Consider the following 27,218-nt stretch of genomic DNA (forward strand, 5'->3'; position numbering starts at 1 on the left):
ATGTTGATATTTTTGCATCCTTCTAACAAGTATCCAAAACCTGAAGATATTGACAAAATAATCAGTGCGGAAGTGCTCGACCCAAACAAGGATCCTAAGCTATACAATTTGGTTAAAACTCATATGGTTCATGGACCTTGTGGTTTGGAAAATCTAAGATCACCTTACATGAAAGATGGCAAATGCTCCAAGTATTACCCCAAGAAATTTCAGCCAACAACTATAGTTGATCAAGATGGCTATCCTGTTTATAGGAGAAAAGATAATGGACACACAATTGATAAAAATGGAATCATCCTTCACAATGGACATGTAGTACCTCACAACCCAAGTTTATTGTTAAAGTATGAAGCACACATCAACATGGAATGGTGCAATCAGAGTACTTCTATTAAATACTTATTCAAGTATATCAACAAAGGTTCTGATAGAATTTCAGTTGTTATTCAATCTTCGGATGAAAATATAATTGGTGAGAAGAAGAGCATTGATGAAATCAAGAAATATCTAAATTGTCGTTACATCTCCCCAAGTGAGGCATGTTGGAGGATTTTCTCATATTCTATACACGATAGGAAACCAATAGTTGAGAGATTGTTTTTTCACATGGAAGGAGAGAATTCAGTTTACTACAAAGACTTTGAGCAAATTGGAAATGTTTTACTCAAACCAAGTGTTACCGAATCTATGTTTACAACATGGTTTGAAGCTAAGAAAATCTTTGATGAAGATAAATTGTTGACATATGGTGACTTTGTATCTAAATTTGTTTACCATAAACGGAGCAGAAGTTGGAAGCCTAGGAAAATAGGGTATACTATTGGTCGTTTTATTTGGGTTCCTCAAAGCACAAGTGAATTATATTATTTATGGATGTTGTTGACTGTCAAGAAATGACCTATTAGTTATGATGACATTAAAAAGATTGATGGTTTCCAACATAAGACTTTTAGAGAAGCATGTTTTGCTATGAGATTTCTACAAGATGATAGAGAATTTATTGAGGCTTTAAAAGAGGCACATGTTTAGGGTTCTGGTGTTTTTTTACGGAAGTTATTTGTTACTATGTTGCTATCATCATCAATGAATATACCATAGCATGTTTGGAGTAAAACATGACAATACTTGTCTGATGGTATTCTTTACGAGAAGCGTATTTTGAGCAGAAATCCAGGTACCTCTAATATGAAACTTTTATTTAAAATTGTTACTATTATGCAATAACTAATTTTTTTCTACGATTATTTGTTTTTGCTAAAATAGAATTAACACTTACTGATGAAGAAATCAAAGAACTGATGCTTATTGCAATAGAAATTCAGTTACAAAAGAACAATAGAAGTTTGAAGGACTTTAAGCCGACGTCGTATCCAAATGACTTTGTAGTTACTTTTATTGGAAATCAACTGGTTTATAAAGATATATAGTATGATCCAATTCCTCAAAACACAAATTTTTGATAATTTGTTCTCTTCTCTTACAGGTATATTGACCATCCTTTCATGTAGCATAAGAAATATATTGTAACATTTCATTTTTTTTCAAACAACATTACTAATTATCATATATGATTATGCTCATATGCCCTTTATGTTATGCTATTTTTCTTAACGCTTGAATGCCCTTTCTCTTATTTCATAATTAATAATATACATTTCTCATTCATGTTGTCATAGTCAACATAATGTCACGTTAGTTTTATTTGTAGGTAAAGAGAAACACATTTATTCTGAAGTCATGGATGCGGTAGAAAGACAAAATGGTGGAGTTTTTTTTTTATATGGCTATGATGGAACAGGTAAAACATTTATGTGGAACACTTTGGCTGCAACACTACGTTATAAACACAAAATTGTTTTGCCTGTTGCCTCAAGTGAGATTGCAAGTTTGTTGTTACTAGGTGGAAGAACCGCCCATTCTAGGTTTAAGATTCCTGTCCCTAATTTAGAATCCTCAATTTGCAACATTGACAAAAAAGATGAACTTGTTGACCTTTTAAGGTTGACAAATCTTATTATATGGGATGAGACTCAAATGGCTAACAAGTTTTGTTTTGAAGCTCTAGATAAATCTTTGAAAGATATTATGAGTGATATTCCTCAAGTTTCTAAGAAACTATTTGGAGGAAAAGTAGTAGTTTTTGGTGGTGATTTCAGACAAATTCTCCCAGTTATTCCAAGAGGTAGTAGATCTGATATTATTCATGCAACAATTAATGCTTTTATATTTGTGATCAGTGTAGAGTCCTCAAGCTTACAAAAAAATATGTGCCTTCAAAGTGGTATAACAAAGAGGAAGTCCGCTTATTTTCTGAGTGGATATTGCATATAGGAGATGATACCTTATCTGAGCCTGACGATGGTTATGTTGACATTTCAATTCCAGATGAGTTTATAATTTCTAATTTCTCAAATCCTATTGTGGCTATTGTGGAGAGTACCTATCCCGATATGATACATAACTACCACGATCCCAAATATCTGCAAAGTCGTGCAATATTGACTTCAACAATTGAAGTTGTCGATGATATTAATCAATACATCACAATTTTTCTTCCAAGTATTACACATGTTGTTTCATTGTTTTAATCCTAATATTATACTATACTTTTTATTAATATTGTTATGGCATTTCTCTTTTGTTTTAAATTAATAGGAGAAGAAAAGAAATATTATCAACAACTACAGACTTCGATGCATTTGAGCACATGACTCCTAAATTTTTAAACGCTCTGAAAACTTCTGGATTGCCTAATCATTCAATCAAATTAAAGATTGGTACAACTATTATGTTGATGCACAACTTAGATCAGTCCGAAGCTTTACACAATGGTACAAGACTGACTGTAACAAGGTTTGTTAATCATGTCATTGAAGCTAAGATAATTTCAGGAAAAAATATGGGTAACACCATTTATGTTCCTAGAATGTCTCTGTCCCCGTCAAAATCACCATGGCCATTTAAGTTGGTGCGAAGACAATTCCCCATTATTGTTTCTTTTGCTATGACAATTAACAAATCACAAGGTCAATCCTTAGACAATGTTGGATTATACCTATCAAATGATGTTTTTAGTCATGGTCAATTGTATGTGGCAATGTCTCGTTTTAAGAGTAAACAAGGTCTCAAAATTTAGATTCATGACAAAGACAAAATTGTTGCAACAATTACCACTAACGTTGTTTTCAAGGAAGTTGTTCACAACATTTAATAGGTATATCATTCATTTTCATCTCTTTCATAAACGTGTTTATATTTTTCATTATATTATTTTTTATATACTTGATTTTTTTTCCAGGACGAATCTTTGGAGCTAACTTGAATACTCCCTTGACTTTTGTAACTTTTATGTTTTTGGTTTGAAAAACATGTTGGAATTGCACTTTTTTTTTTATCATATTTATGATATGAGTCATTTGTTATCAACTTTACAACTTCTTTTGAAGAAATGCAATGCATTTCTTTTCTGCCACACATTCAATTTCATGGCTATATCTTATTTCATGGCTATATCTTATGCTTTCTCTCTTCTATTTAGCATTATATAGATATATCAAATTAATTGTTATCTATAATTACATGTTAAATCATAATACTTTGTGATAGTGAGAAAATCATAAGTTCAGCATAAATTAGAGATAGAACATTACACACAAATTTTATAAATATCTACATGTCATTCACATTTTTTTTTAATCTCAACACACTTACAATACTAACTAATTAAGCAAACTTATACTATGAGACACATTTCATATACGAGGAATGCTATTCTTACCCCCTAAATTGTACATCAATACCTACATCAAATATTGTTCATCGTATTTATACGATGAATAATATTTTTTTATAAAAAGGAATATTTTTAAAAAATATTTAAATTTTTAATTTTTTTATAACATAAATATATAATTTGTGATTAACCAATTTTATTATTGCATCATTAACCATAAAAATATAGGTTATTAACATATTTTGTTTATAATTCATTAACCAAATTTAGTACTTCATTAACCAACAAATATCATAACATTAACCAAATTCTGACATTAAAATATAAAATATTATAATCAATCTTTACACTCTATTATATTTTATATTCTAATGTCAGAACTTGATTAATGTTATAAAATTTACTGATTAATGAAAGAGTAAATTTGGTTAATAAATTACAAGTAAAATACATAGTTAATAATCTATATTTTTATGGTTAATACAATAATTAAATTTATTAATTATAAATTATTTATTTATATTTTTAAAATAAAAATATTTTTTAGAAATATTATTTTTTATTTATAAAAAAAATAAAAATATTATTCACCTAATAAATAGGGTGAATAGTATTAGATATATAGATTGATATAAGAATAATGTTATTGTTTATATAATGAGAATTAAAAAAAAATATGGTGGTGAATTTTTTTTTGGTCTTGTTTGTGTAGATGAGGTTGATCCTTTTATTCTAAATAATTTGCGTGCAATTTTCAGAATTAATTTAACAAATTGAGTACAATAAACCAAATGCTCTATTTCATTCAATTTCGTTTTACTTTTTTAAAACATAACTTAACTGATAACTGAGGTGAACGGAAAATATAATTATTTACTTAATTACAACACTAATAAAACAAAAAAGAAAAAAAATGGTAAAATAAAGATAAAATAAAACAGTAAAATAACAGTCCATATAAATGCTCTAACACGACTTTGTTCTTTTCGTTTCGTTTCGTTATCTTCTCCGTCTTGTTTTACGTAACCCTAACTCCGAACACAACCATTCTCTGCCTCTCGCCTCTTTATTTCTTCTCCAAACCCTAATTTCAATTTACCCCATTTTTCACATTTTCATCTTATCACAGATCTCAACCAGCTCCGAAACCACCTTTGAATTTCAATATACAAACAACCGATTCACGATTTTCCCTAGAAATTTTCGATTTTAGTTGATTCCGATTCCGATTCCGTTACTATTTTGATTTGAACCGACAATACAAACCGAAGCTATTACTACTGTAATTAACGCTTAAACGCTTAAAGCAGTTTTTATTTTGTTGTTGAATTGTTGGTGATTGACAATGGTTGGTGGTGGAAGCAGAAGGGACGATGGTTCGTTGGTAATTAACAACACCAATGTTTTTGCGGCGCTTGATACCTTGAAGAAGAAGAAGAAATCGGATAAGGAGAGAAAGAGCAAGGGTTCCAAATCGGTGAAATTGGAATCTGAATCGGATTCCAAAGTGTTTTGGGCTGTGGCCCCACTGAATGCAACTTCATGGGCTGATGTGGATGATGATGATGATTATTATGCCACCACTGCACCGCCTCAATCTGTTTGGTCTGTTTCCGACCCCCAACACAGTGAGGACAAGCCAGAAATTTTTGAGGTTTTTTTCTTAATGTCTTGTTACTCATTTTAAGGATTATGTCATTTATCTGTTTGGATTGTTTTGGTTTGGATTTGGTATATTGGTTTTCTTGAATGAAATGAAATATTTGCTGTATAAGTCCCAATTAGTTGTCTTGTTTGTTAGTTCCTAGTTTAGATGTTAATTGAGATTTAGATGGCATTTTGTAGACGACAAACAGGACAATCTTGAGGTTTTTGTTATTATTATTAATGTTGTTGTTGATTGTTTATTCATACATTGATCTTTTTTGGGTTGCATTGCTTGTATTGTTGATAACTATTGATATGTAGGGTAGTTTGATTAGTTGTCATTATTATGTTTTATAGAATCTGTTTATTACAAAATGTTTATGTATAGGTTGATTTACAATTGAAATGGGAATAAGATGAAACTATGCAACTTTTTTGCTAGTTTATGAATATAAGTTGAAAATATGTTGTAGGTATTTAGTAAGATATACCACCCTTAAACTCTTCAAATACTTACCAACATGCTTATATCAAGTAAAATTTGAATGAATATTTTCACCAAAGATGTGTTTGCATGATACATTTCCTTTACGCGCTTACTTGGCTTTGGTTATAGGCTTATTGCTGTCCTTATTAGGATACATGGATCATGATTATACTTGTGTGATATGTCCTTTACTCGTCTACTTGTCTTTGGTTATGACTATTCTTATTAGGATACTTGAATCTTGATGGTTTCTTCCAGGTAGTATTTTTGTCTTTGAGAGGATAATATGGTTTTGTTTAGTTTGTTCTAGTGCTATTGGCAGATAGAGTTCCTTTGAGTGATAATGATAAACTTTGGATTGTCTATCACATTTTTTTATGGGCTAAATGCTGGTGATGTAAGTATGCAGCGATTTGCCTATGTGTTTTCTTGGTGTGCTTTAGTTTGTTCTATTGCTATATATTGGCAATTAGAGTTCGTTTGAGTGATAATGATAAACTTTGGACTGTCTATCACATGTTTTTCTTATGTGCTAAATGCCAGTGATATAAGTATGCAGTGATTTGCCTATGTGTTGTCTTGGTGTGGTTTATTGCTTTAAATGGTGTGATAAATCTTGTGTTGTTTCAAATTTGATACTTAAATGATTTTTAATAGGAGACTGAGAGTGAGGAAGATATTTTAGACGAAGGGGATGAGGAGGAGGAAGAGCAAGATCATGAACCAGAACCAGAGCACGATGTGAAACCTGAACCTGAGCTTAAGAAGCATGCTGAAGTTCCTGTGGTACCAAAGGAGGCAGAACGGCAACTCTCCAAAAAGGAAAGGAAGAAAAAGGAACTTGAAGAGCTTGAGGCTCTTTTAGCTGATTTTGGAGTTGCACCGAAAGAAAGTAATGATGGTCAAGGTCAAGAGGAGTCACAAGGTAGTTTATTTAGAGCTGCTTTGTGCATTATTGCAGGACTACTGTTTATTTTTGTGAGTCCAGGTTATTGATTTGCTGTTGCTCATGACTTTGTTCTACACTATTGGTCTTTCCTCGTTTGGATATTTCATGCTTTTGTTCAAAGATCTACCTCCATTTTCTTCTTTTTTTTTTGCTTACAGGTTTTCTGTTTCAATTATGAGTTGTTGTATTCAAGCATTTATAGTTTTTGTTTTCCTTAGAGAAGAATGACATATGTGCCTATCTAGATGCAATCACTATAGGAAGCTTATTGTTGATTTCTTGAAATTGAAAATTTGTATTTGCAGGCGCATCCCAGGATAAGAAAGGTGCTGATGGGGATGTAGATGGTGAAAAGAAAGAAATCGTGGCAGAGTCCAAGAATGCCAAAAAGAAGAAAAAGAAGGATAAAGCTTCCAAGGAGGCAAAAGAATCCAACGGTCAGCCCAACAGCTCAGAAACAAACAACAGGCCTTATATGGCCACAGGCACTGAAAATGCAGAGGAGGATCCATCTGTTGTCGATGTGAAAGAGCGTCTTAAGAAAGTTGCTTCTATAAAGAAGAAGAAATCTAGTAAAGAAATGGATGGTGCTGCTAGAGCTGCTGCACAAGAGGCTGCCGCAAGGAATGCAAGGCTTGCTGCAGCAAAGAAAAAGGAGAAGAATCATTATAACCAACAACCTGTGCGGTAAAATAACCTTGCCCTACTTTACATCAATACAGGAATTTGTATTCCTTGTTCATATGATGATTCTGAATAAGCAGTTGGTTTTAGGCTCTTGGTGACTACTACTAGTGGTATTGCAGTGAATCTGAGATATTGTCTTAAACTTTTTTGGATTTGTGCTGTAAGTGTTATAGACTCACATTTTGGCACATAAAATTTTAGCTTAAAACTTTAGATGAACTACTTTTTTGTGTAATGGGGTTCTTATGGCCTTGTATGGTGGATCAAAAAGTTTGAATTGAGAGAAATGCGCTGTGTTGCTGCTTAAATTGGAGCATTAGTAGATTTTTGTTTTGGAGTCAAACATGAAACTGGAAATATAGTGGATCTCTATGTTCTTGTTATTTGCAATGTGTTTATCATTTAAATTGTTTTCATGTATGTTACATAAGTTGTTTTGAAGAACTTAACGAAAATAAGCTAGCAACAACTTGTATATAATGTCGCAACTTGTTTTCTTAAAATTTTCTAAATCTTCTCACAATACTTATGTTTGGGGATAAGTTCAAATAAGTCATTTTAAGTCAGTGTTTGGTTCTATGTTTTAGGCGACCATAATTAATTTTAGATGTGTAAAATTGACTGATATGATAGGGTAAAATACGACTTCTAGCTTATGTGTTAATATGAAACTGTTTTTGCTGTCATCTAGCTTATGTATTAATATGAAACTGTTGATATGAAACTGAAATAAAGTTATTCTTTTTACCCAAAAACAAAAGGTATTCAAGTTGTTGATAAGGAGGGCTGTTCATGGTAGAGTTCAGTGAGAAAATTGAATCAAACTGAACTAAATCATAGTAAATGTTTACTCGAACTGAATCAAACCGTTTTAATTTATTTAAAACAGAATCGAACCAAAATCATTAGTTTTGTATACCGTTTAGAAACTCTTTATCGACTTTCAATTTGGTATATCGTTTGATATACCGTTTTGAAATTGAAGTTAGGGAATAAAACATTGCATTATGAACAACACTGTAAGTAATAAAACATTGCATATATTTAATATTGTGTCAACAAAACATTGCATTTATTTAATATTGAAACACACATATGCAACTTTCATAAGTTGCAAGAGTACCGGTGATATTCGACATTACAATTCAAAAGACATAACCAATATGATGATGATATGTATACTACGAGGAAACATCATAGCTGCAATTTCTCAATTTTGATCAGCTTGTTAAGCTTGGTTGAGGATAGTTCACCATAGCCAAGTTGATTAACATTGTCGACTTACTTGATCAATCAAGATTTTGCCTCTTTGTCTTGGGTGTGACTGGATTCAGGTTGAGTTTGGATATAATTTCAACTTTTTGCTAAATTTTTAATTTATGTATCAGATGCATGCAATGCACCATATACCAAAAAAACACACACACCATAGCAGAAGTATTACTTCACAATCATCAATAGTATTAGCCTCGTCGGCATTCTCTTTAATTTAAAAAAATATAAGTAATGTCGTTATGAGAAAGTGTATTGAAATGGACAATAAGTATGTCATGTGGAGGGTTGAAATTGAATGTAGTCAACTGGAGGTCGAGTTGATCTAATATCAAAATAGCTGGAAGTTGAAGAACATTGTTAAAGTTTTGGGACTTAGCAAAATTTTGAGTATGTTGGTCAGTTGTCGTTTGATTGAGTACAATGCTATGTTGGCTAAGGTTGAAGTTCATCATTATAATGGAAACAATGTCGACTTGATACTGCATGTGGAAAGTACTACAAAGTATGTTGTCTCAACATCATCGATCCTAGTGATTTCGACATAATTGAGTTAATTTCTGGTGACCAGTAGAAGTAGTTAAGATATTTTAATGGTGTTAAAAGAACGAAAATTGATTTGAAATGAGCGGTTACTCGAAGACACGTGGAGACTCGTCGAAGAAAACGAACGACTGCATGAGATTGAGACGTGTAGTGACAAGGTTAGTCGACCGTTCGTAGATAGTTATTTTAGATTAGTATATAAAGAGGCTCATGTTCATGTAGTAAGGGGTCCGTAATTCTACTCACATTTTTGTAAGCTCAAAGTATCTGTGCATTTAAGAAACGAGTGAAGAAAGTGTACGTATGCATTCCACATTTATAAATTTCAAACACTTTTACATTCAAGCTCATTTTTCCTGCATTGAGTTACATTTCGATTTCGCATTATAATTCTTGTCATTTTACTTCGTCCTGCATTTCGATTTTAGTCACTTTCATTTTCAAATCCTTGAATTCTAAATCTTGTTCAAAGTCACATCGTTACTTTTCAAATATTACCCTTTGATTTCAATAGTAAAATATTGTTCAAAGGTTTAAATACATACAAACATGTTTCAGAATATTTTCGAGTTTAATCCCTTAAGTATTAATATAAACTTGTTTTATTTACCAAATTTTCAAGTAAACAAATTGACACACCCGATGGGACCCTTTTGTGTGTTATTTTTACTTTGCATTTTGAAAATTATAGTTCTTCATTCTATTGTTAACTTCTCATTTTGTGAGTGTGCATGTGACTAAGGTGTGGTAAAATAACAAAGAGAGAAGTTAGGAGACCTGTACAGAAATACATAAAGAGAATGGAAATTCCCAGAAATAACAATGGAGAACAGTCCTCTAATAGCACTGGGGCAGGCATAGTCGCCGCAATGTCGATTGAACCAATCCCTTCGAGTGCTAGTACTACAACCATACCATCGACAACAGTTGCGCTAGTAACTCTACCAGAGAGGACAATTTTGTCCTTAATACCCCAGAGTCAACCAGTGACTCCTAGACCAATTATGGCAACATAGGCTAGGCCTTTCGCCACAAGTTTTACAATGCCCATGTTGGGACATGAACAACCTTATAGGATGCCAACGTCAATGATGGAAAACCTACATACAAATTCCGCAACATCTGTTAATAATGCTGCAAATACGTATTCTCCAATCTTGGTGTCTGGCCCGACCATAGGTAATCACGATCAAACCATGCCACCCCAAATGGGAATGGGATTTGGTTCCCAGACAATGTCAATGTTTACGGTGAATTCCGTAATGAAAATGAGACAACAAATGGATGAGAGTAACCATGATATGATAAATACTCTAACTCAACAGACGGGTATGATATTCAACCCATTGATTTAAAATACGAATCAGAGTTACCAACCGTTGGCAACCCAAATAAATATAATTGCTGGGTTTTTTGGCGCTCACCCAACACAGGTTCGACCTATTATTCAACCCCAAATCATTAGACAAGTTCAAAACGAATGGACGGTTTTGGAGGAAAACACAGTAAACCAGGGACAACAAGTTGTGCCCTAAGTGGTCGAACAAGAGATACCTAGAGAGATAGAGCACCCAATTGTTATGATAGTTAATTAAAACCAGGACGCTGACCAAGTCATCCATCAGGTTCGACAAGGAAATCTATTAGGAGAGAATAACCTTGCAACCATTGTCGAAAGGATAATGGCCCAGAACGGGGTAAACATGGCCCTGCAAAGACCAAATTACACATCTCCCCTTTTAGAATACGTGTTGCAGAATGAACTTCCAAGGGGCTGGAAAGTCCCTAAATTCACAAAATTCATTGGCGACACTAATGAGTCTATCGTCAAGCATATCGCTCGATACTTGACCGAAGCGGGAGACATAGTTATAAAATGAGAACTTAAGAATAAGACATTCCCTAGTTCTCTCACAAATAATTATTTCACATGGTTTAAAACCCTTTCTACTCATTCAATCAATGATTGGACTCGATTAAAGAGGTTGTTCCATGAGCAGTTTTACATGGGGCAATCCAAGATTAGTCTGAAAGAATTATCGAGCGTGAAGCGAAAGTTCGCTGAATCAATTGACGACTACTTGAATCGATTCTGTTTATTAAAAACAAAGTGCTTCACTCAAGTTCTTGGATATTAGCTTGTCGAAATGGCCGCTGGAGGATTATATTACTTCATTAGGAAGAATCTAGATACATAATATCGAAGAGATATGGCTCAGTTGGCAAATAGAGTTCGACAGGTCAAAAGATTGAAGGTAGAGAAGGCCAGAAAGAACAAGGATAAGAAAGAGCGTGTGGCTTACGTCGATATGGAAGACCAAGACCTGATGTCAGAGGTAGAATATAGCCATGTCGAGGAGTCTGGGGTTGACGTGGCTGAATTAGAGCCGGGTCTCCCATATGTGTGTAAGTTGCTTACACCTGCAAATGGGAAGAACCCCTCTGAGCTTGAGAAAAATGATAAATTCCCTAAGAAAACTTATACCTTCGACGTAACCAAATGCGATGAAATTTCTGATTTGCTGGTTGCAGATGGTCGAGTATTGTGCCCTCAGGCGCAAAAGTACCACCATTAGAACAAAGAAAGAAACAAGGGTTTTGTAAATATCATAATTTTCTAGGGAATAAGATCTCACAGTGTTTTCTTTTCAGGGATCTTGTTCAGAATGCACTGAATGAAGGCAGGTTAAAGTTTGCTAAAGGAAATACTCCAATGAAGATTGACTCTGACCCTTTACAACTCGGAAATGCTAGCTATATGGAGACTGTGACGATTAACATGGTCGGAATTATTGAAGATTTCGACATGGCTGAGTTTGAGGAAAGTGGAAATCAGATTAAAGTTTTTAGCCGAAGGCTGGTAAAAGACTTGTGGAATTTATCTATAGGTGTAAGGTTGAAGATTTGGAGGTGATGTTGTATCCTCGATGCAATGTTGTATTTGATAAGAAAGCTACAAGAAAGGTCGATAGCGCCCAAAAAGCAAAAGAGAGGGAAAATTAGAGGAAGAATATGCCCTAATTTTATTTCGATAAGAGGGGGTTCCTTAGAAGAAGGAACATGCCCCTGCTCAGTAGAAGGTCGGGCCTAATACTTACATGCCTACGTCTAATGCTCATCAGGGGAGGTGGACAAACATGCTGATAAAGAGCAAGCTGGAAAACCTAAGTGGAGGAACTTTGAAATGGGTCGAGGGTCTTCTATGACTTCTCGAGAGAATTTCCAAATGTCGGAGAGGTGCTTGTATGAGTCTTGTAATTACAAAAGCAAAAACCCCATCTCTAGGACGTAGTGGAGGAGATTCCAAAGAAAGAAAAAAGATGAGAGGGATGTTGCAGAGTCAAGCAACAATAAGCAATATCAAAATCGAGCAAATGACTAGGCGAAGAAGCCGGTGGGAAGGAAATTGTTTTCTCCTAAGACAAGTCAGTCGAAGGGAAAGTTCAAGGAAGAAGAGAATGCGAATGAGGGTGAATTAGTGACAGACAATTTCGATTATGAGTCGGAAGAGGATTTCGACGTGTTGTGCAATGTAGTTTCTGTACTCCCTAGGGAGTACGACTGTGTGACAAAAGTTGTTGAGATTGACGTTTTTGACGAGGAAGAGTTGGCGAAACACAAACCGGTATGTTACTTTGTGATGAACAATGGGTGTATTGAAGAATAAAATACGTTTTTCGAAAGGCCCCATGAGGGTATGAAAAGCCGTTTGAAGCCCCTCTTTATAAGGGAAAAAGTCGATGGCACTACGGTGAACAAAATTTTGGTGGATGGTGAGGCATCTGTGAATTTGATGCCTCATTTTTTGTTGGCCAAAATAGGAAATATCAATATAGACTTGAGGCCCCATAACATGTTGCTTTCCAATTATGAGGGTAAGATTGGACAAACTATGGGAGTTATCCAAGTGGACATAACAGTGGGATCCATAACTCGACCCATAGTCTTCATGGTTATAACGTTAAGAGCTAGTTATAACTTGTTATTGGGGCGAGAGTAGATACATGAAGTGGGGGAAGTGCCTTCGTCACTCCACCAAAGGATAGAAATCTGGCGTGAAGACGGGATATTCGAGAATATTGAGGCTGATTAAGGATACTACATGATAGAAGTGAACCTTGTAGACAAAAGAAATTTCGACAAAAATTTGGCTAATACAGCGCTTTGCACACCAGCAGTGTTAGCTTACATGCCTATATAGGAGGAATTTTACTCTTTGAAACTCCACCCTACCCATAGGTTCACATGGGATATAGAAATCACGGGGGAGACGTTTTATGACTCAGACACAATCCGACAAACTGGCTGGGGAGACGAATTTGATGCTGATATCTGAAGTCAACGCATTGAAGTGAATTTCGGATTATGTAGCCGAGAACAGAATAAAAGTGACTTTGAAAACCGAAATACCACATATGGTTATCGAAGCCAATGAGATAAAAGTGTTCAACGTAAGTTAGAGGATCATTGTTGGACCTCAACCGGTCGAAGAGTTGCAGTTAACAAGCTTAGAAGATTATGGTAGGAAAGACCAGAGGCTCGATTGCATCTATGACGATGAGCCTTTAGATTTTGAGAAGGATCCAGGTGTGTCTAGCGCAAAGATGCATCCTCAAGATCCACATGAAGAAATAGATTTGGGAGATCGATCTATCAAAAGGCCGACTTATATCAACACCAACATCGATTCAAATTTAATGTTAAAGGTAATTAAGTTACTTCATGAATTTAAGGTTTGTTTTTCTTGGGATTATAATGAATTCCAGGTTTGAGAAGGGATTTGGTGGAATTAAAACTGCCAATAAAGACGGGGAAGAAGCCATTCAAGCAGACGCCTAAGCGGTTTGCCCCCGAAATCATGTTTAAGATAAAGGAGGAGATCAAAATACTCCTAAGAAGAAAGTTCATAAGAACGACAAGGCATGTCGAATGGATTGTGAATATCGTTCTAGTAATTAATAAAAATGGAACGTTAAGGGTTTGCATCAATTTCAGAGATCTGAACGCTGCAACCCCAAAGGACGAATGTCCAATGTATGTCACTAAAATGTTGGTCGACTCAGCAGCGAGTTTTGAATTTCTTAGTATGATAGATGGTTATTCTAATTATAACCAAAATTTCATTGCAGATGAAAATATGCCAAAGACAACATTTTGATGCCCAAGAGCTTTAGGCACCTACGAGTGGATAGTGATGTTATTTGGCTTGAAGAATGTTGGTACAACTTACCATAGGGTGATGAATTCTATCTTTCATGACTATATTGAAACATTTATGCAAATATATATTGATGATATAGTTGTTAATCCGTGTTAGGTAATGGTCACCTCAACCACCTTAGACGCTCATTCAAAAGGATGATGAAGCACATGTTAAAAATGAACTCTCTGAAGTGTGCTTTTTGTGTGCAGGCAGGGGGATTTCTTGGTTTCTTGGTCCATAAAAAGGAATCGAGATAAATCAAAATAAAACGAAGGCCATTAGGGAGACAAAGCCCCCTTCGACTAAGAAAGAGCTGCAATTTATTTTGGGGAATATCAACTTTCTAAGGAGGTTCATATCAAACCTCAAGGGAAAGGTTTGAGCATTTTCGCCACTACTCCTCCTGAAGAAGGAATGGTTTGTGTGGCAGCAAGAGAATCAAAGGGTGTTTGACGAAATAAAGGAGTGCATAAAAAATCCTCCTATTTTGTCCCCTCAAACTAGGAATAAATGGATGAAGTTGTACATTTATTCCTCAGACTTTACTATAGGAAGTATGTTAGCGCAGGATGATGATAATAGTGTCGAAAGAGCCATATATTACCTCACTCGAGTCTTAAATGATGCATAAGCTAGGTATAGTCTTATAGAAAACATGTGCTTTTGTTTGTACTTTTATGGTATGAAATTAAAGCATTACATAAAGCCAGTGGATGTCTACGTATTTTCCCATTTCAATATTATTAAGCATATGTTGTCTAAACCAATTTTGCGTAGTCAAATTGGAAAATGGACATTTGCTTTAACAGAGTATCCCCTTACATATATGCCTTTAAAGGTTATGAAAGGGCATGTGGTTGCCGAATTTATCGTGGATCACACGATGGCCGAAACTCCTTTGAACTAGTTGGAAATGGAGCATTGGAAGTTATATTTCGATGGTTCCAGACATAAGAATGAGACTGGTGTTGGAATTTTGATTGTTTCACCAAACAAGATTCCGACTGAGTTTAAATATAGGATCAATGGTTCTTGCTCAAACAGTGAGGCTGAGTACGAAGCTTTAATAGCCGAACTTGAAATCTTGTTAGAATTGGAGGCAAAACAAGTCGAAATAAAAGGAGATTCTAAATTAGTAGTAAAGCAGATAACGAAGGAATACATATGTATTAAGGAGAACTTAATCATGTATTTTGTCATAGTGAATTGACTGATCAAGTGTTTCAACTTTGTGGATATCCAACATGTTCCTAGACTTGAGAACCAAGAAGCCAAAAAATTAGCACAACTTGCTTCAGGGTATAAAATGACCAAAGAAAGGTTAAATGACTTGATTGAGGTTCGAGGAAGGGTACAGTTAACAAGACTCTCCCCATCAAATCTAACACTAACGAAGCTGGGATCAGTAGATCCAGAAAACTTCGAGATCTATACTATTGAAAATTTGGCTGATACTGATTGGAGAAAACAAATAGTTAGTTACCTAGATAACCCAGTCAGATCGACGAATCGAAAGGTTAAGTATAGATCTTTGAATCATGTGGTCATAGGTAATGAATTATTTAAGAAGACACCTGAGGGAGTATTGCTCAAATGCCTTAGTGAAGGAAAGGCATATTTGGCTGTATCGAGTGTTCATAGTGGGCATGTCGTGCTCATCAAGTGGGGCACAAGATGAGGTGGTTGTTGTGTCTCCAAGGTGTTTATTGGCCCATAATGTTGAAGGGTTGTATTGACTTTGCTAAGGGTTGTCAGGAGTTTTAGATTCATTCTGGCATACAACACGTTCCTGCAAGTGAATTGCATGTGGTGGTAAAGCCATGGCCATTAAGAGGATATGCTTTATATTTGATTGGAGAAATTCGAATTGCATCCTCTAAAAGTCAAAATATATTCTGATTGGTATTGATTATTTTACAAAATCGATCGAAGTAGTTCCTTTAGTCAATACTGACCAAGATGCTATAGTAGAATTCATCCAGAAGCATATCATTTATAGGCTTGGAACTCCAGAGACCATCACGACATACCAAAGGTCGGTGTTCACTGGTCGTAAGGTGCAGGAATTTGCCTATGAAATGGGGATTAAATTATTTACTTTGACTCCTTATTATGCTCAAGCAAATGGGCAAGTCGAATCTTCCAATAAGATTGTTGTTGGTTTAATAAAGAAGCACGTTGGGAAGAAACCAAAGAATTGGCATAAAACATTAGACCAGGTTTTGTGGGCATGCCGAACTTCTCCCAAAGAGGCAATAAATACAACTTTGTTTCTATTGAGCTACGAACATGAATTTGTTTTGCCTGTTGAGATTTGTTTGCAATCAGTTCGAATTCAAAGGTAGAACGAGATTCCATCTTACCAGTATTGGAACGTGATGTTGGATGAAATGGTTGATCTGGATGAAGAAAGGTTGGCAACGTTGGATGTTTTAATACGACAAAAAGAACAAATAGCCAGAGCTTATAATAAGACGGTTAAGTCAAAAGTGTTTTCGTTTGGAGATTATGTTTGGAAAGTCATCTTATCGATGGATCAAAGAGACAAAGCTCTAGGCAAGTGGTCTCCTAATTGGGAGAGCCCATTTCGAGTTGTTCAAACATTTTTTAACAATGCTTATGAGAGCGAAGAGTTAGCACTTTATAAACAAATTCTAAGAGTAAATGGTAAATACATTAAGAGGTATAAGCCTATGCTATAAGAAATTTGAATTGCTAAAGAATAATATGCATTAGAAAAGTAAAAGTGCCAAAATGGCATAGTCATTACAAAATGGGAAAAGCAAGGGAAAGTAAAAGAAGTGAAATCTAAGCTGGAAACTTTGACTTGAACTTCTCAAGCTTGGTATTAGAGAAGTCGGGCCTGGAAATTAGTTGGTCATGAATTTCTTCTAAGAAATTTACTTCAAGCCCTAGGTTGGGAGCCGCTTCCGCATGTCCGAAACCCCTAATGGCCTCTTCGTCAATCATCTCTCTTATGGGGAGTGATTTTTCCTAGGCCATCTCTTCCTTCTCTTTCTCCAAGTTTTCAATCTCTTTATTCAGCTCAAGGATTTTGGCTCGACGGTGTGCAATCTCTTTAAGTGTAAAGTAAAAGATCATGTAAGATCTACAAAGTGCAACAAAGATACCTTGGAGTCAGTTGCTTTCGGTTTTATGACCGACTTATCTTGAGGTTTGTTGATTTCTTCATTATTTGGAGGGGGGAGGTCTTGAGTCATGTCTTGCCTTTCTACTTTATCATTTTCATCCTTTCTTGTCGTGATTTCTTTCCCTTTGATCTGTGTGGAAGGTCTAACGGTCGAGGTTGCGTTGTCTTTATTGGGTTTGGATTTTTTTGGGGTGTTTTAATTTTTCTGGCTGACGTTCAACTTAGGAGAATTTTTAGATTTCTACCTTGAGAATATAAGAGCTTCCTCAGTCTCCTATGATATTTCCTTTTCAGCCTGAATCTTTTTGGGCTTTGGAGTCGCTTGGAAAGATTAAATCGAATCAAATAAGCATTGCTTAAAAGATCACAAAGATAGAAATCAATGATGTACCTAGGGTGAAGAATTTGTAATTTTCTTTTTCTTCTTCTTGGATTTGTTGGTAGGAGAGTCGAGATCACACTTTCGAATCTAAAAGGTAAAACTATGAAGACTAGTTCAGGTGATAAAGAAGTCAAAGAAGAAAGAAATACCTTTTTCTTGGGCTCCTCCACTTCCTTTGTTTCTCATGCGTCGGAAGTGTTGGTGTAAGCCCTAGAGGCCATATACTTTTGGTACTTGTATCGAATTATTTATTAATAATAAAAGGCTTTTTTTTTTATTATGTTTGTTTAATAAAGTCCCTAGAATAGATAGTCCATTTAATGTATCAAGTGTGACTTAATCATGATATCCCATTAAATATAAGGACATTATTCTTAAAGTATCCGTAGGCGAGCTTTGTTGTGAAGTGGGATAACATTAAAACATTAAGACTATTATGTATATAGACTGATGATCACATCTCATGGATTATGGATAAGGAGTTATCAAGTCTTAAACATAGGTATGAATATTAGGAGTAATATTTATACTGGATTGATCCGCTATGAGAATACCATATAGAATGTTATGCAAAGTGTCATAAGTTATTCTCATGGTGATAGTGGTGTATACCACCCTTCGACCTGAAACCACTATGGATCCTAGATGTAGAGTCGAGTGCTTTATTGCTGATCAAACGTTGTCAGTAACTGGATGACCATAAAGACAGTTGATGGGTACTCCACGAAGCATGTTGAGGGACATGAGTGACCTAGATGGAATTTTCCCATCCTGCGTAACATGATAAATGTCTACGGGCCCAATATTGAATTGGACAAGGATGACACAGTCTATGCCTTATGTTCAATATAGACATAGGAGCAAAAGGGTAATTATACACATAAGTATTATCACAAAAGGATTTGTTAGATCACATGACATTTTCGTGTCTTGGGTAGCAGTGATGTGTTTCTAGATACCGCTCACTATTTATTATGTTAAATACGTGATTTAATATAATTGCTAATGTCGCGAAAACCTACAGGCTCACACACAAAAGGACGGATTGATGAGAGATGGAGTAAATAAAGAACACTGTAAGGTACGGTGCACTTAAGTGAATTATAGAACATCGTAAGGTACAATGTACTTAAGTAGAATACGAAATATGGTAAGGTACCATGCACTTAAGTGATTTTGGCATATCATAAGATATGAGCCACATACACTTAAGTGGGATTTTTAACTTGCAGCCCACACAAGTGGTTCTATAAATAGAACCCTTGTGCAGAAGCATTTGTGCAGTTGAAATTTCGTTTCTCTCTCTCTCTCTCTCTCTCTCTCTCTCTCTCTCTCACTCAAAGCCTTCATTCGTAGCAGCTAGCACTGAGATTGAAGGAATTCGTTCGTGTGGACTGAGTAGAGACGTTGTCACCATTCAACGTTCGTGATCACTCCTTAGATCTGCATCAAAGGTTTCAATCGCCACAAGAGATAACGATTCTATCACTGATCATGCCCATTCGTAAGGATCACTAAAGGAGAAAATTTTAATTTCCGCTGTGTTTTGGATCGCTATTCTCCTTCAGGAAGGTCCTTCGACGTTGGTGTCAATTGGTGCTTCAGATTCACCTGAAAATCGAGATATAAGAAAGTCTTGGATGAAAGTAAGTTAAAGACAATAGTAGATATATGTACCTTATTATTGATTTTCTAATACATTGGAGAAAGCAACATAAAGCCTTTTTCGGAATTCTTCTTCTGAAAAGTGGCCAGTGAAATACTTTGTCCATAAACTATGGTATTCGACTGTCATTAAAAATGATTGTTGAAATTGGAAGGTAGGGAGTTCAAGGACTTGGTCACGGGCAAATGCAGTGCAAGACTTGTAGTCTGAAACGCCGAATCTTCGTTCTGACCAGCAAATGTCCTCTTCCCAAACATAAAGTGGACAAGGTTGAATTTGATAAATCTAAATTGTCTGGCTTCTAAGTTGACTTGATAACCAACAAAGCCATAGCCCACAGTGTCGATTTCGATCCTTGTGGATAAAAGTGTAGGAGTTAAAAAGGTTGTCCAGACTGAATTTCGACATGGCAGTTGCTGAAGGAGAAACACATACGTGGGAATCTATTTCTAAACCAAGATGAACCTACTAAGTGATCCACAAAAGGAGCCAAAATCGTGGCAAAAACGGTCTATTCGAGAAATAAGTTGATGAATTTCATGAATAGCCTCTAGAATGGAGTTTCTTGAGGAGTAATCAAAGCCAACCTAGTGCCTTCGATGGTTGTAGCATCGTTCTGTTCTATTAAGGACGAGGAGACTGTTACATGAAGTTTTGGCTCAAATGTGACGTTAATCCAAAGTTGAAGGAGCCATAAAGGACCTGAGACCAGGTAAGACTTGTTGGTTTCAGGGAGGTGTTTTAGTTTGTAAGAGGTTTCTCCAAGTGACTAGTAAAGGTTATCCATGATGAGCTTACTTAAAGAGATCTTTCTACCTTTGTGAAGCTGGATGGCTAGAGGTCTAAATTTCTTAGCCACCTGCAGAGAGCTGAAGCAGAAGACGTAATATGATATCCAGAGGGTCAAGAAAGCTATATGTTCTTGGTCAGAAACTTTAGGGTTTGCTTTGTCATGATTGTCTAGAATGAAATTCTTGATACTAAACCATTCGATGGTAAATTCATTGTTGGTTTCTAGGGTCAGAGTGAAAGTTTCGCCTAAGGGACTTAAACCTGTAATGGTCACCACATCTAATAGGGTCGGTCTCAGCATCCCATATGGAAACTGAAAAGTGTTGGTCGATCCTTCCCAAAAGAAAATTGAAGCCAATAACATGGTTGGGTTATACCTAGGGATAGTCCTCAAAATTTTGACCATGTCATAAATGCCTAGGTTTTTCCATTGTTTTTTATTTTAAAGTTGAACTTTATCAAGCCAGGCTATGTACTCTTTGCACTAAGTGGGTGGTGCTGATTGAAATACACATGCAGTTTTGTCCAAAAAGGACAGGTCGAGGGCACATTATTTAAACGCTGAAGGCATTGTGACTGAGTAACTTGGGAAGAAGCGTGCAAGTTTCCCAGCGTTCAACCTCGTAGTTGGATATGGAAAAAAAGAGCTTATTAGACAGGGAGAGGGGGATGTGTACCTGTTTTGCCCATATGACAATTTTTTCTTTTGAGAGTGGAGGTTCAGGGATGTAATATTTGCCTTCTTCATCCGTATCTGGAGGGATTGTGAAGGCTATCGAGTTCTTTCCTATACCAGACTTGAGAGGCATTGTCTTAGTGGTTTCCATTGAGGAAAGTGAAGATTTTTGAAGAAAAAGTGAAAGGGTTTGCTCTGCGTAAGAAAGCTATAGAAAAGCTGAAGTGAAGAAGAAGAGAAAGGGGTTGAAATTGGGTATTTATAACCTTTTTCGCTGCATATCTGAAATCGGACACATGGCAGCCGCGTGGAGTTTCTGAAGCGTTTTCATGGGTTACAAAGCGAAGCATTGGTGTGAGTGGTAGCAGTTACTGCAGACGTGCACACCCATGACCTCCTAGGAAATATGAGTGATGATGAGATTTTGAACAAATCTCATTGAAAATGACAATGCACCGTAAAAGGGATAACAATGACATCAGCATGAGTGAAAGCGTTATCGAAAAATACGATAAAAAATTCCATGTCTCTCTTGCTTGATCCGAAGCGAAACATGGCCTTTTGGGGGAAATTTGTTACCTTGTATTTTTCGATCTAAGTATAAATGGCAAGTGAAAACAATAAGTATGTCATGTGAATGGTTGAAATCAAATGTAGCCAACCAGAGGTCGAGTTGGTCTAATGTTGAAGTATCTGGAAGTCGAAGAACGTTGTTAAAGTTTGGGGACTTCGCAAATTTTTGAGTATGTTGGTCAGTTGTCGCCTGATTGAGTACTATGCTATGTTGGCTAAGGTTGGAATTCATCATTACATTGATAATAATGTCGACTTGAGTACTGCATGTGGGAAGTACTTTAAAGTGTGATGTCTCATCATCATCGATCCTGGTGATTTCGACATAATTGAGTCAATTCCCAGTGACCAGTATAATTAGTTAAGATATTTGAATGGTGTTGAAAGAGAGGGAATTGATTTGAAATAAGTGGTTACTCGAAGACACGTGGAGACTCGTCGAATAAAACAGCTGCATGAGATTGAGATGTGTTGTGATAGGGTTAGTCGACCGTCCATAGGTAGTTATTTTAGATTAGTATATAAAGGGGATCATATTCATATTATAAGGGCCCCACAATTGTACTCACATTTCTGTAAACTCAAAGTATCTGCGCATTTCAGAAATGAGTGAAGAAAATGTACGTATGTGTTTCATATTTATAAATTTCAAACACTTTTACATTCAAGCCTTTTCCCTGCATTAAGTTACATTTCGATTTCGCATTACAATTCTTGTCATTTTACTTCGTCCAGCATTTCGATTTCAATCACTTTCATTTTCAAACCCTTGTATTCTAAATCTTGTTCAAAGTCACATTGTTACTTTTCAAATATTACCCTTTGGTTTCAACAGTAAAATGTTGTTCAAAGGTTTAAATACACACAAATATGTTCCGGGATATTTTCGAGTTTAATCCCTTAAGTATTAATAGAAACTTGTTTTGTTTACCAAATTTCCAAGTAAACAGATGTAACATACACTATTGATATGAAAAAGTGAGGCATATATATTAAGGAAATACCCGCAATACATGTGCGGGTAAAACCTCACACATACGTACGTTATCCCTTTCCCAGGGAGCCTTTAGCTGTTCGATCACAGCAGTGTCTCGAAGTATCGAGACAACAGAAGAATTGTCCCAGTGCGGTTTCCACTTGACCTTAAAAGCAATCTCCTTACCTAACAATTTTTCAAGTGTTAAGGGGTACTCAAGTGGATCAGTAATCCCATCCTAAAGAATGAAGTAAAGTGGTTAATATAGATTATAGAATGAGAAATGTATAAAAATTTCTTGAAAATTGATAACAAAACCTCAATCACTGTGCTGCGCATTTGAGCAGCAGACAGGCCCAATAGTTGTTCGCTTTCTCGATCCCATAAAATAAACTTAGAACAACTTACACAATGAACAACTTCAATTTGAATTTTGTACCCAGTCATGTAGAAATATGAAAGCACTAATTAATGTCATGTTTATAGAACCGAATAATATGGGGAATTAGTAGCAGTTGGCAAAAGATGTAACCTAAATATTTAATCTTTTGTTAAATGTTCCACTTCACATTTAAATGAAGGTTTGTCTCCCCTAGAAAATTTAGGACATTGATGGCATTTCTTATAATACCATTTGTATTGTGATGCAATAAGCTTATCAATTATTGCAACAGTAATACATAAAGTTATCTACAGGAAAGCACGTCAGTGAAAGTTTTACATAAAAAAGATGTTGGCAGACAAAGAACATGTATGTGAGCATAAAGAAAAAGAGAGCTTAATAAAAATATATACATCAGTGAGTAGCTTAATTTCAGTGATAGGAAGGACCACAACTTTTGACATGAATTTTTGGTGGAGAGTAAGATGAGAGTTGGAAGAGTTTTGTGACCACACTTGAGATTATGAACTAAGTTGTCTGGGCCGGTTAACCAATGAGTCCTTAGGGATGCTAATAGAAAGTAGAAAACATAAATAATGTTATAGAAATTGGAAAAATGTATGTAATGCAAGTAATACAAAATGTGTTGTCTTTAAGTGCACCTTTTAATGAAGTCATTGGTTGGACCCAAATTGTCGTTGATGTATAGTTTTGTAACAGTGTAAGTGTTGGAAATGGAAAGATGATATTTTACTACATGCATAATAACATTATTTGTCTATGCGTAGATGAAATTAAAAAAATACATAACTGAATGTGTAGAATAAACGAAATAAAGTATGACAAACCTTCTTCTTTGACTTTGGCATGTTGGAGTAAGATTACAGTTGGCAAGGATGAATCAGTCTTCTGTTGATTGAATTTGATAAACTGTGATGCGTAGGCTTCCCAGAGGGTGCAGTTGATAGTGTTGTTGCTACAAAGTGAGAAAGAAACTTTAGTTAATAAAAACATAAACATGGATAAAAAAGAGGTTAGTTGCTACAAAGTCTTGCAACACCATGTTTGTCAATAAGGAATACTTATTGTTATGATTTTGTTATTATTACAATTTATGTTAGTTGCTAAATATATGTTAGGATGTCTTTAATTGTATAGGAATTATAGAATTAGAATATTTGCATCTTTAATATTGTTTATGACTGATGTACTTATATGGAGAGTATCATATCAATGAAAAGGACACAAAATAGAAATTTTGACATGGTATCAGCAGGTTATTGATCAAACCTGTTTTTCTTCGTTGATAACATGTTCTCTTAAAAAAAATGTGTTTGGCTCTTGTTTTGTTTTTGGTGACTCTTGTTTTGGTCCCCTTCTCTGCACTGGGTTTTTTTTCTTCTCGTCGTTGTTTCTTGCTTTTGGTTTGGTTTCATGGATTTTGAAAAAGAAAGAGAGAACTTTTGTGTTTGATTTACCGGGAAAAGTTATTCTTCATGGGCATTTCAATTTGAAATGTATGTGAAAGGGAAAGGAATGTCTAGTCATCTCAATGGGGCTTCGAAGGCTCATACCGAGAAGGTTGCGTTAGATACATGGGAAACAAAGAACGCACAAATTATTTCTTGGATCCTTGCCTCCATTGAGCCTCAAATGGTTAATAATTTACACTCCTTCTTAACAGCTAAAGCTATATGGGGTCACCTAAAAGTTATATATGATTCGAATAATGCAGTGAAATGCTTTCAACTTGAACTAGATATTGCAAATTATCGACAAGGAACTTTGTCCATTCAATATTACTACTCCGGCTTTCTAAATTTATGGGCTGAACACTCTGAGATCTTACATGTTGATGTTCCTAAAACATCCCATCCCTTGTAGTTGTTCGAAATAGTTACGAAGTGAGCAAGCGCGATCAGCTTCTTATGAAACTTTGCGCAAAATTTGAAGTGGCTCGTGGAGCTTTGCTGAACCGCAATCCAGTCCCTGATTTAGAAGTTTGTGTAGGGGAACTTTTCCGTGAAGACCAGAGCCTACTCACCTAAAACAACATATCGCATGATCAGAGTAATCCTAAAGCTCTCACAATCTCCTATTTAGTTCAAAATACAGCTGACAAATGCGACACACGACATGTCCAGTGTTTTTATTGCAAATATTTTGGTCATATTGCTCGTAGTTGCAGTAAGAAATTTTGCAACTACTGCAAACAACACGGCCACATTATTTCTGAGTTCCCAAAGAGACCTGTTTGGCGTCCTGCCCAAGCCTTTCATGCTACTACCCATGTTGTCGGTTTGTCTACTCCTATCATCGCCAATGCATCTGATGCACTGACTCTAGAGAAGGTGCAACATATTGTTCTCTCTGCTATATCGGTGTTGGGCATTCAGGGTAAGTCTACTAGTGCTTCAACACCTTGGCTTGTGGATTCGGGGGCTTCTAATCATATGACAGTATCCCTTGAACACTTACAAAATGTCCATACTTATAAGAGCACCCAAAACATTCAAATTTTTGATGGTAACACTCTGCCTATTTCTGTTGTTGGTGATATCAATCCTTCTTTTAACAATGTATTTGTGCCACCAAGACTTGACTCTAATTTAACTTTCATTGGCCAATTGGTGGATAATAATTATAATGTTAATTTTGCTGGTAATGGTTGTTTTGTGTAGGATCAAGTGTCGGGGAAAGTGATCGCGAAAAGTAGGCAATTTATTTATGCTCTAACTTCATTCCTCTAATTTTTATTTTGCTTGTATTGATGTCTCACATTCGTTTGCAGATTTGCATGATAAATTAGGACATCTAAACTCTATTGTTTTGTCTCACTTAATAAAAACAGGTTTATTGGGCCACAAGAATATCAGTGTTAACTCATCTTTTAATTGTTCAGTGTGTAAACTTGTCAAAAACAAAACTCTTTTGTTTCCTCTCCATGCTCACCGTGCTGACAAATGTTTTGAAGTTATTCATAATGATGTTTTGGGTGTGTCTCTGATTTTATCTCATTCCAAATATAAATACTTTGTAACGTTTATTGATGACTTTAGTTGTTTTACTTGGGTTTATTTTCTTCGTTCTAAAGCTGAAGTTTTTGCAATGTTTAAGAAAATTTTGAATTATGTTGAAAACCAACTTTAGACCACCATTAAGATCTTACACACAAACTCCTTTAGGAATATATTTCTCATGCTTTTCAAGAATTTTTGCAACAAAAAGGTATCTTGTCTCAGGGTTCATGTCCTTATATGCCTCAACAAAATGGCATCATAGAACGCAAAAATCGGCATTTACTTGATGTTACGCGTTCCTTGCTTCTTGCTTCCTCCGTCCCTCCCCAATTTTAGTTTAAAACTTTGTTCACAATTGTCTTTCTCATCAACCGTCTTCCTTCTCAGGTTCTTGGGCTTGATTCTCCCAATTTTATTCTTTTTCATGCACGTCCTGATTACACTAATCTTCATAAATTTGGTTGTGTATGCTTTGTTCATATTCCACCTCCTAAACGAAATAAACTTGGTGCCCGATTAATTATGTGTGCATTTTTGGGTTATAGTACCACTTATAAAGGCTTCTTGTGTTATGATCCCACCTCTCATCGCTTACGCATATCTAGGAATGTTATTTTCTTTGATCAATGTTTTTTTCCCAAGTTTTAAACCTTCCTCTATTGATTTTTTTTACTCTTGTTGATTTTTCTAATGATATTCTTCTTGTAGAATGATTTAAACTAGGTCAATTTTATGTCAGATGCACTCCTACTTTGTCCCTTCCTGCCACTGATTTGTCACTTGAGCCTACACCAGTACCTATATGATGCTCACAACGAGTGTCTCGCCCACCTGATAGGTACGAATATGTGCCTATTTCTCTTACTTCTACTCTATCTGGTATATTTATTCCTACTTGTTATTCTTAGGCAGTTAAAGATGCTCGTGGGTAACGACAATGAACGATGAACTACAAGCCCTTTAATAAAATTTCACTTGGGACATTGTTCCTCGACCTCCAAGTGTTAAGCCTATTGGGAGTAAATGGGTGTATTCGATAAATCTGAATTCAGATGGTACTCTTAATCATTACAAAG

The 27,218-nt window shown here is 35.5% G+C and overlaps 2 protein-coding genes across 3 annotated transcripts; both read left to right on the forward strand.

The window, feature by feature from the left end:
* Positions 1 to 3,136, forward strand: LOC127078827 (uncharacterized). The gene is made up of 5 exons (XM_051019249.1): positions 1 to 748; positions 1,264 to 1,426; positions 1,677 to 2,130; positions 2,238 to 2,581; positions 2,656 to 3,136. Exons 1-5 carry the CDS (start codon positions 1 to 3, stop codon positions 3,134 to 3,136), a joined length of 2,190 nt encoding a protein of 729 aa, XP_050875206.1.
* Positions 3,137 to 4,701: 1,565 nt separating this feature from the next.
* LOC127086146 (peptidyl-prolyl cis-trans isomerase FKBP53) lies at positions 4,702 to 7,886 on the forward strand. Of its 2 annotated transcripts, none has more exons than XM_051026860.1 (3): positions 4,702 to 5,387; positions 6,525 to 6,792; positions 7,122 to 7,886. In XM_051026860.1, the coding sequence occupies exons 1-3, from the start codon at positions 5,079 to 5,081 to the stop codon at positions 7,505 to 7,507; spliced, it is 963 nt and encodes a 320-aa protein (XP_050882817.1). In that variant the 5' UTR covers positions 4,702 to 5,078; the 3' UTR covers positions 7,508 to 7,886. The 2 variants fall into 2 exon arrangements, with proteins under 2 accessions (XP_050882817.1, XP_050882818.1); XM_051026861.1 differs by having other exon boundaries at positions 6,528 to 6,792.
* The last annotated feature ends 19,332 nt before the right edge of the window (positions 7,887 to 27,218 follow it).

This window comes from Lathyrus oleraceus, chromosome 5 (assembly GCF_024323335.1).
Source record: "Lathyrus oleraceus cultivar Zhongwan6 chromosome 5, CAAS_Psat_ZW6_1.0, whole genome shotgun sequence".
In the NCBI taxonomy this organism is placed as follows: domain Eukaryota; kingdom Viridiplantae; phylum Streptophyta; class Magnoliopsida; order Fabales; family Fabaceae; genus Lathyrus; species Lathyrus oleraceus.